This window comes from Cyprinus carpio, chromosome B13 (assembly GCF_018340385.1).
Source record: "Cyprinus carpio isolate SPL01 chromosome B13, ASM1834038v1, whole genome shotgun sequence".
NCBI classification, from domain to species: Eukaryota; Metazoa; Chordata; class Actinopteri; order Cypriniformes; family Cyprinidae; genus Cyprinus; species Cyprinus carpio.
The window spans coordinates 18,614,468-18,629,715 of NC_056609.1; the positions used below are offsets into that span (position 1 = coordinate 18,614,468).

Consider the following 15,248-nt stretch of genomic DNA (forward strand, 5'->3'; position numbering starts at 1 on the left):
AATGGCCTCAATCTCTCAGGCGGCTCTCTGGGGACCGGCATACCAGGTGATCTGCGGCAGCAGGACAGCTGAGGACATTAAGACATATTAAACGTACTAAAGACTTAATGAAGTTCAGGCAAGCAGTGCCACAGTTGACTTTATTAGTTTACACCAGATTAATGGGGATAATCATTTAAGTGATGGAGATGGATTACCCTCCGCAAGATGCTCCTTGGCTCAGGCTGGCCCAGCCACAGACTGAAGAGGCTCCATAGCCAGAGCCAGAATCAAGAACGAGAGACGGGAAAAGTAGGACAGAAGTGAAAGGTTTCATTCCGCTAGGCAATTAACTACAGGGCTGATGCTGCACAAAAGTGTGACAAAATCTTAGCGTAGCGAAAAACAAAAATAAAACTTTTTAGGGAGTGTAGCGATTTCAGCAATACATCGAATTGTGTGTATAGCGTCTTCTATAATATAGCTTTACAGAGATGATCCCAACTCTTATTAAAAGTCATATAAATTGGTACAAGACAGCGAAATTGGAAGAAAAGTTACAAATGCATGGCCTAGCCATAAAGCCCAAGCTTTGAACCAAAGCCTAAACTAAACCATGATGAAAATCATATCCCATATATCCTTATAGGGTGAAAAAAAAACTATAAAAGCCCTACATTTTCAGTTAAGAAATGTTGTTGAATCATTTTGTGCAATATTCATGATTTTGCTGTGTTGTATGAAGTACTATTGTTGGGATCTGTTGGGTTTAGTAAATAAACAAAGGGTCATGGAAACCATCCCCTAAAAGAAACAAGTTATATCATATAATCATACACAATGGTAACTGTAAGTGTTTATAAACAGAAAAAAGTTGGGGAAACATAAATGTAAATTTTAAAACAGCAATATTTGTAAAAAAAAAAAAAAAAAAAAAAAAAAAATTTTAAAATTCCAGTAAATTTTATAAAAATAATTAGCTCAAGTAATTATTAAAATGCATTAAATGGAAAGAAAATATAAATAAAAGGACATAAGGAAGACTTGGAAGGAAACTCTCTTCTTGAGACGGATGAACCTATTTAAAAATACACTTCACTGTTCAAAAGTTTGGGTTCAGTAAGATTCGTATTATTACTTGGTGTCACACGACTCTTCAGAAATCATTTTAATATGCTGAATTGTTGTTCAATAAACATTTCTTTATATTATTAAATGCTGCTTAATATTTCTGTGGAAATGTTTATTTAATTAATAGAATAAATTTATTTGAAAAAGAGTATAAATGTCTTTTCTCACTTTTGATCAATTTAATGTGTCCATGCTGAATAAAAGTATTAATTTCTTAAAAAAAACAACAACTTTAAATGGTAGTATATTCAAGGCTGTATAAAATGGGGAAAAGAGAGAAGATAAAAACAAACTTTTGTATCAGCACAGCAGTAATAAAAAATAACAGCGTTGCAACAGACGGATCAGGCCACTATACCCTTAACAGCTTTGTTAAACAGTTTTACCCCAGAGAGGAACAGCAAAACCTCAGAAACATTATTCACTGCCAAAAAGGACACATTCCATATTTTTCCCCCCAGCTCCACAGCTGATTATGTACTATGATTAAAATGTAATAATGGAAGCTTAAATTGCTTTTAAAGGAACCACACACATTCAGTGGCATACAAGATGTTATATGTTGTTTTACACTAATATTGTCATTAATGCTTCTATAAACATTTACAAATACCCTGTAAAATATAACCTAAAGCTATAACCTAAACCACCTGCACATGGCTCCAACAGGATATTGCATTTCTGACAACAATAAAAGTGTCAAACACACCCCCACCCATCCACTCACAAACACACAGTGCTGTATATCAACCTTCCCAAGAAGGTTTAATTATTGTCTCTCATTGTCTTGCCTTCTCTAAGACAGATCTCAGTGTCGGAGTATGTGACAGATGGAAACGCAGAGAAGGTACACTGTGCCACACACCTCACAAAATCAGTTTCAACTAGCCCCCATCCTCACGAGCAGGCATACGCATCCGAAACATATGCAGCAGCATCTTTTTAATGGCCGTCTCTCACCATCTAATGTCACAAAGCTTGTGCAGCGTAAGCAGGACTTCCCCAAATGATGATGGAAAGTCACACTTAAACATAAAGACTGAAGAGCCCCATGCTGTTGAGTAATAGGGCATGAGACTGAGGGGACATCTGTCAGAAAAACTGTAGGAATACATCCTGTGGAGGACAGAGTTCAAATGGATGTTATATTGATGTCTGGCATACTGTAGTCTCATTCTGAGCCATTCTGTCTTAGGAAGTGCATCTGAACCATTGTTGCACACTCCATTTGTAAAATCACAATAAACTCTGTTCTGTTTTTGGTTCTTCCTTTCTACTTTTCTACATCCAATGCAAAACAATATGGCACTTAATTTAAGAACCATTTCTATGACATCAATACTGTGGTAACTTTATAAGATTGTAACCCACAAACTGGTTGTCAGCCCTTTAAACATCTTTTGAAGCCAACTGCAATACAAGAATAAGAACTGCAATAAGAAATACATATAATAATATTAATATTACATGTATATAATGTTTAATGTAATGTAATATTACTGTAAAATTTTAATTTAATCAATAACACAAATTAATTCTATCATAGCCATTTAAACAGCTTCTTTGATTAAATTTAGGATAAAAAAAGACAAAACGCACAAATTCAGGGTCAATTTAAGAAACGCCTTATCGTAGCAAATCCAGTGTGTTTTATCTGCAGCCTAGATTGATAAAGCTTCATTTCGGGCTCAGGGTCAGGAATAGACAGACAGGTGCAAAATATCTACACTTCCAACGAAGTGATACATCATCCTGACATGCTACAGAGATTCAAGACAATGCACACATTGTAAAGATAATACACGCCAGAGATAAAGATTCAAATCAAATGCATATACTGCAACAAACAATTCAGTTCAAATATTTGGTCATAACATTAGTCATAACATTACTCTGACTCAAATGGAACATGGTATTACCAAATTAGTGAAGAGTAAGAAAAGTTTGTACAGCAATACACTGTCAAATGTATATATTTATTTCCAAGTTTATAAATAAAGCAAAGTGTAGTTAGTTCTGCAGGCAAGCAAAATAAAAAAAAAGATTCTAAATATTAGTATTCTAATATTAATTTTATATATCTGTTAATATCTGTTGTATTAACCTATTCTTGATTTCATTGTAAAATAGAACTGTAAACCAACACCTTTCATTATGTTTAACTGATTAAAATCCCCAATATAATCTCAATAAGGCATTTTAAAGCAAATGTGTTTTATTTAATATGTGACAAAAATGCCTGTTTCATTCATTTTGCATTCAGCTTATTCTGCATTAAGTGTCACTGAATCAACATATCCCAGCTTACTGATATAATAAAAGTTTAAAGCGGATGTCATCTGCATAGACATCTGCATGGCGTTACCAATAATGATGTGATGCAGTCACTGAATACATATTACACAGAAAGACTGATATCACCACCACATATGTAAATTATTAATAGCATGCATAGTAAAATACAGACTATGCATGAAGGCAAATTAAATTTTGACTAAATGAAATGTATAGCAGTGGAAAACAGCATGAGAATATACATGATTATAAAAAAGTACATTAATATCCATGAGATTGTATGATGCAGTGATGACTTCCCATCTTGAATATGAGCAAGAGATAAAAGAAAATCATTTATCAAAATTTCCACAAATGTTTAACTGCCCTCTAGTGGTAAGCACAAAGTACCTCCACTAACAATGCGCATTGGAAACATGCACTTAATATTGAAATTCACTCTTCAAGGATGCTGTGACGCCAGAGAAACCCGTTTTGCTGGTGAAATAACTAACAGCAATTAGTGTTAAATGTTAAATCTATTGTGATTTGATCCTTAAAGTATGAGTCATTAGATTTGTACAATCTCTTTCTCTCTCTTGAAGGCCTGTTTGAGGTCATGTCAGCAGAAGACTTTACTTATCAGGGTGAGTTATGGGCTTGTCTGCAGTAATGGCCTGTCAGACACTCACTCTGCCTGCCGTTCTGTTTTTCTCCTGTCCTTTCTCTCTTCTATCAAGCATGCATCAGCAGGACAACCACTGACCACTCTCCAAAACACATGCAGTACTGCTGTGTGTTTACTGCATGCATTACAAAGAGAGAAAGAGGGAGAGTTTCTAAGAATACAAGAATCTCTATTGCTGTGTTCATTTTTACAATTACTGGCATAGGTAGTCATACTCTTTTTAATACCTTAACATATTCTGTTTTTAACCTTCATAATTAATTCCATTTTAATAAATAATCTTATTGTTCTATATTCTAATTTTATGTTAATTTTTATATTGGATGGGTTAAATGCAGAGCACCAATTCTGAGTATGGCTTACCATACTTGACAAATGTCACGACTTTCAGTTTCACTTTTTTTTTTATATTTGACATTACTGCTTTGGGAGTACAAATGTACAGCTTTGCCATGAAAACTTAACTGAAATGAAAGAGACAGCAAAAATGGTGCAATAAATATAGAAATGTAGATTATGTGTTTTTGGATTATATTTAATGTGGAAGTAAATTATGAAACATTATTTTGCAATTTACTGCATTGCCAAGAAATTTGTGTATTCACATACAGTGGTATGAAATTAATATTTAGCTAATAAGATTTAGCTAATATAACTAGGCTACTTATTTTCAGTCAGTGTTACTATTATATGCTTTGCCATTCAAAGTTTGGGGTCAGTAAGATTAATTTTAAGGTTTTAAATTTTTTTTTTTAAAAATGTAAAAAAAAAATATTCAGCAAGGTTCAGCATATACAGTATATTCTACAAACTGCTTGACGTATGGTGCAGGTATATATATATATATATATATATATATACACACACACACACACACACATTTGTTGTCATCTGATTAGCTGGTATTTTACATAAAAGTACCTCAGTTTTATGTACTCGAACTTCCTCTCTTGCTCCTGTTCCCAGAAATATTGAGTCTGCATTTTCAATGTCTAGACTGTGCTCTCTCTTTCTTAGCTGTGAATGCATCTCAGCAGGTTTAGACAGCATGCAGGCCTCTCTTTCCCCAGGGCACTGAGCAGCACTTCCACACAGCCAGAGGTCACTTCAGGAAGATAACACAGGGCCAGAGGTCACATATCTCCTTATTCTCATCCAGCTGCCATATACAGTCAGGTCCATATATTTGGACATAGGCACAACTTATATTATTTTAGCTGCTGACCAAAACATCTTCCAGTTACAGTTATATAATAAATATGGGTTTAAAGTGCACACTCTGAAATTTAATTTGAGGGTATTCTTATCACTGGAGGAAAGGTTAAAGGGATAGTTCACCCAAAAATGAAAATTATGTCATTAATGACTCAAAATATCAAAAACTATGACTTTATTCAGCATTGACTTCCCTCCCGGGTCTGTTATGAGCGCGTTCACAACACTGCAGTTTAGTGACATCCGGTCCATGAACGAATCACTCGATGTAACCGGATCTTCTTGAACCAGTTCACCAAATCGAACTGAATCGTTTGAAACGGTTCGCGTCAACAATAAGCATTAATCCACAGATGACTTAAGCTGTTAACTTTTTTAACATGGCTGACACTCCCTCTGAGTTCAAATAAACTAATATCCCGGAGTAATTCATTTACTCAAACAGTACACTGACTGAACTGCTGTGAAGAGCAAAGTGAAGATGAACACCGAGCCGAGCCAGATAACGAACGAAACATTGACTCGTTCTCGAGTCAAGAACCGTTTCTGTCGGATGCGTCCGGTTCGAGAACCGAGGAGCTGATGATACTGCGCATGCGTGATTCAGACTGACACACAGCGCGTCTGAACCGAACTGGCTCTTTTGGTGATTGATTCTGAACTGATTCTGTGCTAATGTTATGAGCGCGGGTAAACCGAAGGCTTGAATCAAGGGCAATCATCGCCAATGAAGTCATTACGTCGAGCGCGAAAGAACTGGTGAACCGTTTTCGGCAACCGGTTTTATTAAATCAAACTGTCCGAAAGAACCGGTTCGCGGAAAAGCAACAGAACTTCCCATCACTAACCGGTGATCCGAAAACCGATGCAACCGGTTCTTGACTCGAGAACGAGTCAATGTTTCGTTCGTTATCTGGCTCGGTTCAGTCAGTGTACTGTTTGAGTAAATGAATTACTCCGGGATATTGATTTATTTGAACTCAGAGGGAGTGTCAGCCATGTTAAAAAAAGTTAACATCTTAAGTCATTTGTGGATTAATGCTTATTGTTGACGCGAACCGTTTTAAACGATTCAGTTCGATTTGGTGAACTGGTTCAAGAAGATCCGGTTACATCGAGTGATTCGTTCGCGAACCGGATATCACTAAACTGCAGTGTTGGGAACGTGCTCATAACAGACCCGGGAGAGAAGTCAATGCTGAATAAAGTCGTAGTTTTTGATATTTTGATGACCAAAAATGTATTTTTTCGATGCTTCAAAAAATTCTAACGGACCCTCTGATGTCACATGGACTACTTTGAAAGATGTTTTTATTTACCTTCTGGACGTGGACAGTATACCGGTACATACATTCTCAATGGAGGGACAGAAAGCTCTCGGACTAAATCTAAAATATCTTATACTGTTTTCCGAAGATGAACGGAGGTCTCACGGGTTTGGAACGACAAGAGGGTGAGTCATTAATGACATAATTTTCATTTTTGGGTGAACTATCCCTTTAAGGAATAACAGCTCTTTAATATGTACCTCCCCCATTTTTCAAGGGACCATAAGTAATTGACTCAAAAGCCATTTCATGGACAGATGTGAGCTATTCCTTCGTTATTTCTAAATCAATTAAGCAGGTAAAAGGTGTACAGTTGATTCTAAATGTGCCATTTGCATTTAAGCAGTTGCTCTGAACCCACATCATGCTGTCAAAAGTGCTCTCTCTCAATGCAGGAGTAACAGACAATTGTTAGGTTTCAAAAACAAAACAAATCCATCAGAGAGATAGCAGGAACATTCGGAGTGGCCAAATCAACAGTTTGGTACATTCTGAGAAAAAAAGAACGCACTGGTGAGCATGGACGTCCACAGAGGACAACAGTGGTGGATGATTGGAGAATCCTCTCCATGGTAAAGAAAAACCCTTTCACAACATCCAGCCAAGAGATAGCATCATCTGTGAAACATGGAGGAGTAGTGTGATGGAATGGGGGGGGGGGGGGGGGGGGGTGATGGCATTTGCGTTATACATTTTTTCTTATATTATATAGTAACTAACTGTGGCAATGCATGCAGGCAGGTGTACATTATCCTAACGAGGGACAGAAAAAAAAACAGCAGTTTAACTGGGCAGTGACAACAACACTTGCTAGAAATAAACAAAAGAAAGAAAGAAAGAAAGAAAGAAAGAAAGAAAGAAAGAAAGAAAGAAAGAAAGAAAGAAAGAAAGAAAGAAAGAAAGAAAGAAAGAAAGAAAAAGCCTCCCCCCATAAATCGCACTCTTTTGGCAGCGTCGGCCTACGTAAGCACACGTAAGCACAGGTGTGTTAAATGTGTTAGATACATTTGACCACTAGATGGCGGAGTAAGACAAAAAGCCGCTATATGATTGTGCGCTCAGAGAAACCCGACTATTAATAACCACACGATGGCACAGTTTCTTTTAACAAAACCTCAAAGACAGCAGATGATATTAATATGGGAACTGCCTGTGTAACTTGAGGAAAAGGCACTGCATGCTTTCAAAGCTTATAGAATGAGCTCACTGTTTAAGACTGGTACGAGGCATTTTCATCATTAGTCTTTCACACAGTAAGCCTACTTTTAAACCGTAACGCATATTCATTATCAGCACTTTTACATTTCTACAATATAATATAGCCAGTAGTCTCAGTTTTAGTTTAGCTTTAAGTTGCTTTATTGGCATAAGTACTAGGCTATTTTTTACATTCATATTGTCCAAACATTTGCAGCGCTGATGAGTGCAATTAAAACGGTGCTAAATGAGAATTATTGTTATTGACAACGAAACATATCATATAAAATATACTAAAATAAGAGGATGAATATATAAATAAATAAGAGGATTAATAAATTGTGTTATTGTGTTAACGTTCTGGTTATTTTTCTGCTTCGTTCATGTTCCTTCTATCCTAATTTATGTCAGAATTTCTTTAGAATCTTTTCTTTTTATCTTTTATTTATTTTTGAATTCATTCAAAGTTATTTAAAAAAAAATATTTAGAAATTATTTCATTTTTGGAATGTATTCGATTTTTTTAATTGCATTATTAGCAGGCTAAATGTAATTTTACACACAGAGAGTGAAAAATAAAACTGAGTTTAGATGTTCTAACTTAATGTTCAGGATCACTTTAGAGAAACTAGCCAATGGCAATAATTTGGACACTTGGATGACTCCACAGAGCTTCTAAGCAGTGCTCAACCATTTGTTTGTTTGTTTTTTCTATAGTGATGTGATCAGGAAACAGCACCTAACGGCAGGGTCAGAGGACAATCAACACTTACTGAAGATTTGATCATGTTTTATTTGAATGAACTTCAATTACATGCCCTCGTGTCTGCAGACACACATAAGCTCAATACTGAACCGATTGTGCCATCATTTCATGTTTTCTTCGAGTTTAATATGCTAAATGATTTTTTTTCGGCAAAGCAAAGTGATAGCTAATTCATAGGTTTAGTGCTTCTTCTGATATTTTCCTCTGTATTACAACATGTTGAGAATGCAATTACAATATCCTGATGTAACAGCAGATGAGGTGGGGTCCCTCAGCAAAGCAAAAATCAATACAATTGTATTGTGACAACTTTTAAATTATAAACTGAAAATAACAACAATGTAATATACACTTACCTGCACTCACATGTCTATTAAAAGGAAAAAATGGCTTAGATTGGAGGTGAATGTATATATTATAAGATGTTAGATCTCACATTTACACTAAATCAAAAAGTTAATAAATCAATTATAATTATTTTTTAGATTTTATTATTTATAAACAATAATAATTAATAATAGCTAAAAATAAACATATGTTCCTGCCATGAAAAATATAAAAATGTCAAAATATTACATGCTTCGTGAAGGTGGACGATAAAAAAGGGGTTTCCATGGCAAATTACACATATGAAAGCTCTGCTCCAAGTGCTCTTTTTCAAACACACACACAGCTCTGTGTTGAATAGGCCTCTTTCCCCTTTAAATCTTAGACATTTTGACAGGACACATTAAGATCTGCCTGCTCAGCATGAACACATCATAAAACTGGACAGGCAATTTCTGTTTTCACCAAATAGCCAGGCTAACTCGTTCTGCATCTTTGACTTTAATACACTAGACACGCAGCTTAGCAGCAAGGGAGGGGAAAAAAATATCTGGCTAGGTATATTTTTCGAGATATGTCCCTCAACTCCCTCAGATCCATTTTTCCGTTTGAATTATCAACTAGAATTTGATTAATATGCAAATTTGAGGCGAAAAGTCTTGTATAATTCTTTCAGTGGAGAGTAATTAATCAACAGTTAAAGAAAATTAATACATATATCAATTTTGTCAGGGACATGCTTAGTTCAATCGTCCGTAAAATTGAAGTTTGAAGTATTAAGGGGGTCCCACAGAAGCGTTATAACTAAAACACAGGAATCCACCCCTATTTAGTGATCAATCAAGCTTTCCCCTCAGGTTAATCTGCTTAATATTTCACCTCGAATCATACACTGTTATGACATGTAGTCTCGCATGGAGTCGATGAAAGGTTTTTTAAAATGTTAACTGCGTGAAAGGAAACACCTATCTATCTATCTATCTATCTATCTATCTATCTATCTATCTATCTATCTATCTTGAAGTGAAAAAATGATATTCAATTTTAATTAAGGCAGGAAATCGCTGGTATCTTTCCTCTTTTCTAATCAAACAATTAGCCAGAAAAAGAAAGGGTAAATGGCTAGAGAGAGAGAGAAAGAGAGAGAGAGGGAGGGTGGGGGAAGGAGGGAGGGAGAGTGCAAACCCCATTGTTTCAGCAGGGACTCATGCATCAAACTTCAATTTTCCGGGCGATTGAATTAGAGATTTTTTCTCTCTCTCGAGCTGAAATACACTTAAGACTTTGGGATTAATTACCACGTTATGCTCTTTCAGATTGTAGTATTACTTATCTTTGCCACATTTGACAACACCTCATAAAATAAGGAACTGAACCCCACCAGCTCGCGCTCTCCTGATATATCAGCACCCCTTATATACATTTTCCACTTTCTGCCTGTGCAAACAGCACGAAGAGAGAGAGAAAGAAGGATAATGGGCATGACTTGGTCTGGATAAGGACATCTGGGTCTAACATGGCTTTGTTCAACCGCTCTCATTTGTGAGCTAGCACTAAATGTGTTGTGTGTGATGTGGGCTAATCAATAATATAAGCGTTTAAAGTTGGGTAGAAAACGCTTAATCACATACACGTATATAAAAGGCGTGTGACTGTATTGCAGCACTGAGGCGCATGAGCAGACAGTGCTGGAGACTCTGGCGTCTGTTCATGTTAATGGAGCGGTGACAAATATCACATTGTCCGCATATCATCTCTGATCCTGCTATTACAGCCGCTTCATGTTGCTTAAAACAGTCTATTCACAGTTGCTATTGGGCTATTTCGTTTTTATGATAGGCCTACAAAATAATATTTTGCTTTGTTCAGAAACACGAATAATGCAATCACGAATAATATAAAGTTTTTGCACTCGACTGTATCTTCGCCAATGTAAGACTATTTGATACATTAAATATGAAAGGATAGTACAAATAAATAATAAAATAATTATGACATTAATAACATATATATCCTAATATACAGTATAAATTTAATTTCACTTTTCTAATATATATATATATATATATATATATATATATATATATATATATATATATATATATATATATATATATATATATATATATAAAATATTAATGATAACTTAACGAAATCCATTTAAATAACAATAATAAAAGTAATAACAATAATACTTCGATGTATTCTTATTATTATTCTTATTATTAATTGATATGCACTGCTAGGTGCACTTAATGAAATACAAAATTATTGTTTAACAGTTTTTATCTAATACATAAATGGCTATCAAATCTGTTACGAATTGAAAAAAACGTGCAAAAAATATTAAGATTATGCATATAAACAACATCTAACATACAACATACAAACATACAAATGTGTCTAAATAACACATCTTGCAAGGAAAAAATTTATTCCCAAATGAAATTTCCAAAAAAGAAGAAAAAAAAAAAAGAGGAAGAAGCAGCCGATCGAACCGCGTGTGGAATTTTGATCTAATTTCATAAATTGTATCACCCCAGCCATATGTTCTGCTTTTACGTGGAGCCAAAATGGTAACTTTATTATTTTAAGCCAAACACTCAAACAAACAAAGGCAGAAGACAACCTCTTAACAAGACGAGTCAGTATCATTGTAATTCATAGACTTGTTTAAAACAGCCGAGTGAAAAGAGAGAATAGAGAGGACATTAATAGGCCCAGATGCCCTCGCCCCTGTGCGCATTATTGCCTTTGTGAAAACTGAGCGAAACACTTTAAAAAGAAGGCCAGCTCAATCCATCAAATTGTCTGAAAATTGTGAGGAAAATTCAAAAACCATATGGCCTCCAAACGTTTGTGTCCTTTTTGTTCTGTGGGACACGCTTGTCTCCGTATTGAGAGCCGCGGGAGGCAGAGCATGCTTCATTGTAGCTTGTCACATCAGGGGAGACTGCTCATTTGTCCCCAGTTTTCACGCCTTACGCTAGAAATGACTGCCTCTCTTCGCTTTGCAAGGAAATAGCGTCTTTCAACCGCAGAGAAACGGGCCAAAAACCCTGCGTTTTTGGGCATCCTTTATGCGCGCATTCATCAATCCAGATTTCTGTTTCTCACACACATCCATTGTGAATATTGAAACACATCGTGGGGACAGGAAAACATGTTATGCCATTTTGAAAATCAAAAGCGTAAAATGTCGAATCTAAAACACATTCAATGCATGTTTTAAAGAGTGTTGGTGCAGGAAATAAAAGTAGGCTACAAAGATAAACAAAACAATGCAGGAAAAAAATAATTTTACACAAGCTATATGTTTTGTTTATATTACCTCGATTGCTTATTTCCAAAACGATAAATAAAACTATCAGACTAGCGTCAAAAATTTAGAGAAAGACATTTTATTTCGTTTTAAATACATTACACTTTGTACACTTGGTTTAAATGGTTTCCTGGCTTAAAAAGGCACTTACAGGCATACAAACCATAAGAAATATATTAAAATGTGACAATCCAGATTTAATCAGAGGAGTCGATTTTTTTTTCCTGTGATAACTTTTGTAGGAAATGTTCTATAATACACTCTTTTATCAAACGATTTCGTCATAGGCCAAAAGGCATAATAGGGACACGCAGGGGGCTGCGCGTGTGATTTAAGATTCGGATATTTTGAGATATCTATATCAGATCTGCAGCCATTTTTAACAAATAATTTCGTGAAACAAAATAAAACATGCATTCAACTTACTCAGAACCGGGTAAAAAAAAAAAGTTCTGCGTGGACAACCGTGCTTTCAGTGCGTGTGTGTATTTATATCTGACTGAAATATTATCAAGGTACTTATTGCTCTTCAGCTATAAACGAATAGGCTAAAAGATTACAATACTGCCACTGCATAAATAGATCTGAAGAAACTGTCCCATGCTTGCTTTGATTTTTTTTCTTTTTCTTTTTATATTTGCTTTTAATACAAGTCATTTAATACATTTGGTGCATTAATGGCACTTTCAACTCTATGGTTTTAGAGGACCATCTCGGGGGGAAAAGTAAATAATACCGATGCTGTTCAATGAAAGTCAGTCATCGACATCAATTTCCTCGTCTTCATCCTCTGAGCACTCTTTGCTTGTTGTGTGGTCTGTAAACGGTGATGATGGTGACATGTAGAGTTTGTTGCCCTCGTGCTCGTGGTTAGATCGTGATGGAGACTTGACCACTGATTCTCCGAGAGTGCCACTGACGCTTTTCTCTAGCTCTGCCAGTTTGGCGATTTTCTCCAAAGGTACAGAGCCTACTGATTTGGCCGACTCCACGTCCGCTTTCATCTCCTCCAGGTCTCTTTTGAGCTTGGCTCGACGGTTCTGGAACCAGGTGATGACTTGAGCATTCGTGAGCCCGAGCTGCTGAGCGATCTGATCCCGATCAGCAGGAGACAGATATTTCTGATAGAGAAATCTTTTCTCCAGTTCGTAAATTTGGTGATTGGTAAAGGCTGTTCTTGACTTTCTCCGCTTTTTAGGGGTATTCCTCTGACCGAAGAGTGTCATGCCGTCTCTTCCTAAACAAACAAAAATAATCCAAGCGATATTAAAAATGCATTCAGTCTGCTATTTTACTTTAACGCGTGGTACCAATTACAGGCCATTTAGTATTAATGCAAAAAAGTGAATATTAGATTACTGTCGTTTGTAAAAGCAACGTCTTCGGGAATATTAACAGTTCAGTTTCAAATGGCAAAATCAAATAGGCCCGAAAACAGGAATACTAGCATATACGAGCACTATATTTAATTGAACTTGTACACATTTTAGCCGTTCATATGTATTTTTAATTGCACTTGGCTATTTATTTCAGCTAGTTATTTTGCTTGCACGTGCACAATGTCAATCCACATATTTTTGTGCTTTAAGTTGCTTTTACAAATATATTCGATATCCTTTTAACAATAAAAAAGCGTTAAAAACAATAGGTTATATAGACAATAAACAATACAAGTTTCATGTTGTTGAAAAGGTTTATATATAAATAGATACAAGATTTTTTCACGAATAGCATCCTTAGAAATTATATTTATCTAACAGCCTGAATACAATTTTGCACACACAACGGGCCTTGTGTTTACCTTCTGCCGCTTGTAGAACACTGACTTCCAGTCCCTTGAAGGTTTTGCTGGCGAGTTCCTCCAGGGCGCACAGTGGAGATGTCTGGGAGAGCAGCGCGCGGTTGGAGAGGGGATGGCCCGTGGATGAGTGCTTCTCACCGGAAGAAAGCAGGTGCGCCGTGCCGCAAATGGTGTAACTTCGTTTGACAGAAGGTTTGTTTAAAATATCCTCTATGCTGAACGGAGTGAGGGGCTTGTTTGAGTTAGCAGGTGGAGGAAGATGGTCCAACGGACTGCGCCTTCGATCCTCAACCGAGGCGCCTTTTGCGTCTTCTTTGGAGGTCATTATTTGTCTTTTTAGCTGGTTTTGAAAATATGCTAGAGTTTTGGATTTTTTTTCTTTCTTTTCGAATTCGCACAATGCAGAAGAGCTGTTTATAAAAACTATTGATAAACACAGAGCAACTTGAATGAGAAGAAATCCCCAAATCCGTGGAATTAGATATAGGCTAGTCGATCAGCAGCATGTTGTTGCTTTTGCCGCAGGGCTGGAAAACTTTAAGTCTTTCTTTAAAAAGCCTCGTCTGCTGTCCTCAGCTCCTGGATAACGGTTGAGCTTCAGTGAGAAGCTGCCTGACAACCTCTGATGCTTCAGTGGAAACAGTCAGCCTCAAAATCAGCCAGAATTGACTATTACTAACAAGTTATTCTTGATAGCAAGATAATCAATTACATCCAGTGGCACTTTTCTCTCTCTCCCTCCCTCTCTCTCTCTTTCTCTCTCCCTCTTGCTCTTTGACTATGTTGCAGTCCGATGCAGACTTTAGCAGGAAAGGAGCCCCGTTAATTAGAGGGCATGGCCGGGAGGAGGAGCTCAGCCGGATTACAATACTTAACGCTCCCACTCTTTACTACAAATTAATGATTTGTCGATATTCTGTTCGTTCTTATTTACACATTTGTACCACGGGATTATTATTATTATTATTATTTTTGTAAAATATTTAAAGTAAAATTAAATACAAGAATATCTAGCACAAGTTGTTAATGATTGCAGTTTAAATGGTCTATTAAACTAAAAAAATGTTTGCTTAAAATTTATTTTCTTTGTGTTTTGCACAATAAATGTATTTTAGAATCAGGTAGTATATCATGGCTGATAATACTTGTGGATAGAACAAAGTGTGTGTGTGTGTGTGTGTGTATATACTGTAGAGAAAGAGAGAGGGAGGGAGAGAGAG

The 15,248-nt window shown here is 36.1% G+C and overlaps 1 protein-coding gene and 1 long non-coding RNA gene across 2 annotated transcripts in view; both read right to left on the bottom strand.

Moving 5' to 3' along the window:
- Window positions 1-15,248, bottom strand: part of LOC109074815 — a 70,622-nt gene that overhangs the window by 1,124 nt on the left and 54,250 nt on the right. Inside the window, exon 13 of the long non-coding RNA XR_006156280.1 lies at window positions 4,994-5,177. This is a non-coding gene — a long non-coding RNA (uncharacterized LOC109074815). The remainder of the gene's footprint in view (window positions 1-4,993; window positions 5,178-15,248) is intronic.
- On the bottom strand, window positions 11,377-14,825 carry LOC109081148 (transcription factor LBX1-like). The gene is made up of 2 exons (XM_019096144.2): window positions 14,029-14,825; window positions 11,377-13,464 (listed from the first exon to the last, which is right to left on the bottom strand). Exons 1-2 carry the CDS (start codon window positions 14,351-14,353, stop codon window positions 12,983-12,985), a joined length of 807 nt encoding a protein of 268 aa, XP_018951689.2. The 5' UTR covers window positions 14,354-14,825; the 3' UTR covers window positions 11,377-12,982.

Excerpts from the sequence above, each read along its gene's own strand:
- LOC109081148 (XM_019096144.2), bottom strand. The coding sequence starts at position 14,353 with ATGACCTCCAAAGAAGACGCAAAAGGCGCCTCGGTTGAGGATCGAAGG. Across the intron at positions 13,465-14,028 it reads TGTTCTACAAGCGGCAGAAG|GAAGAGACGGCATGACACTC; the intron begins GTAAACACAAGG and ends TTGTTTGTTTAG.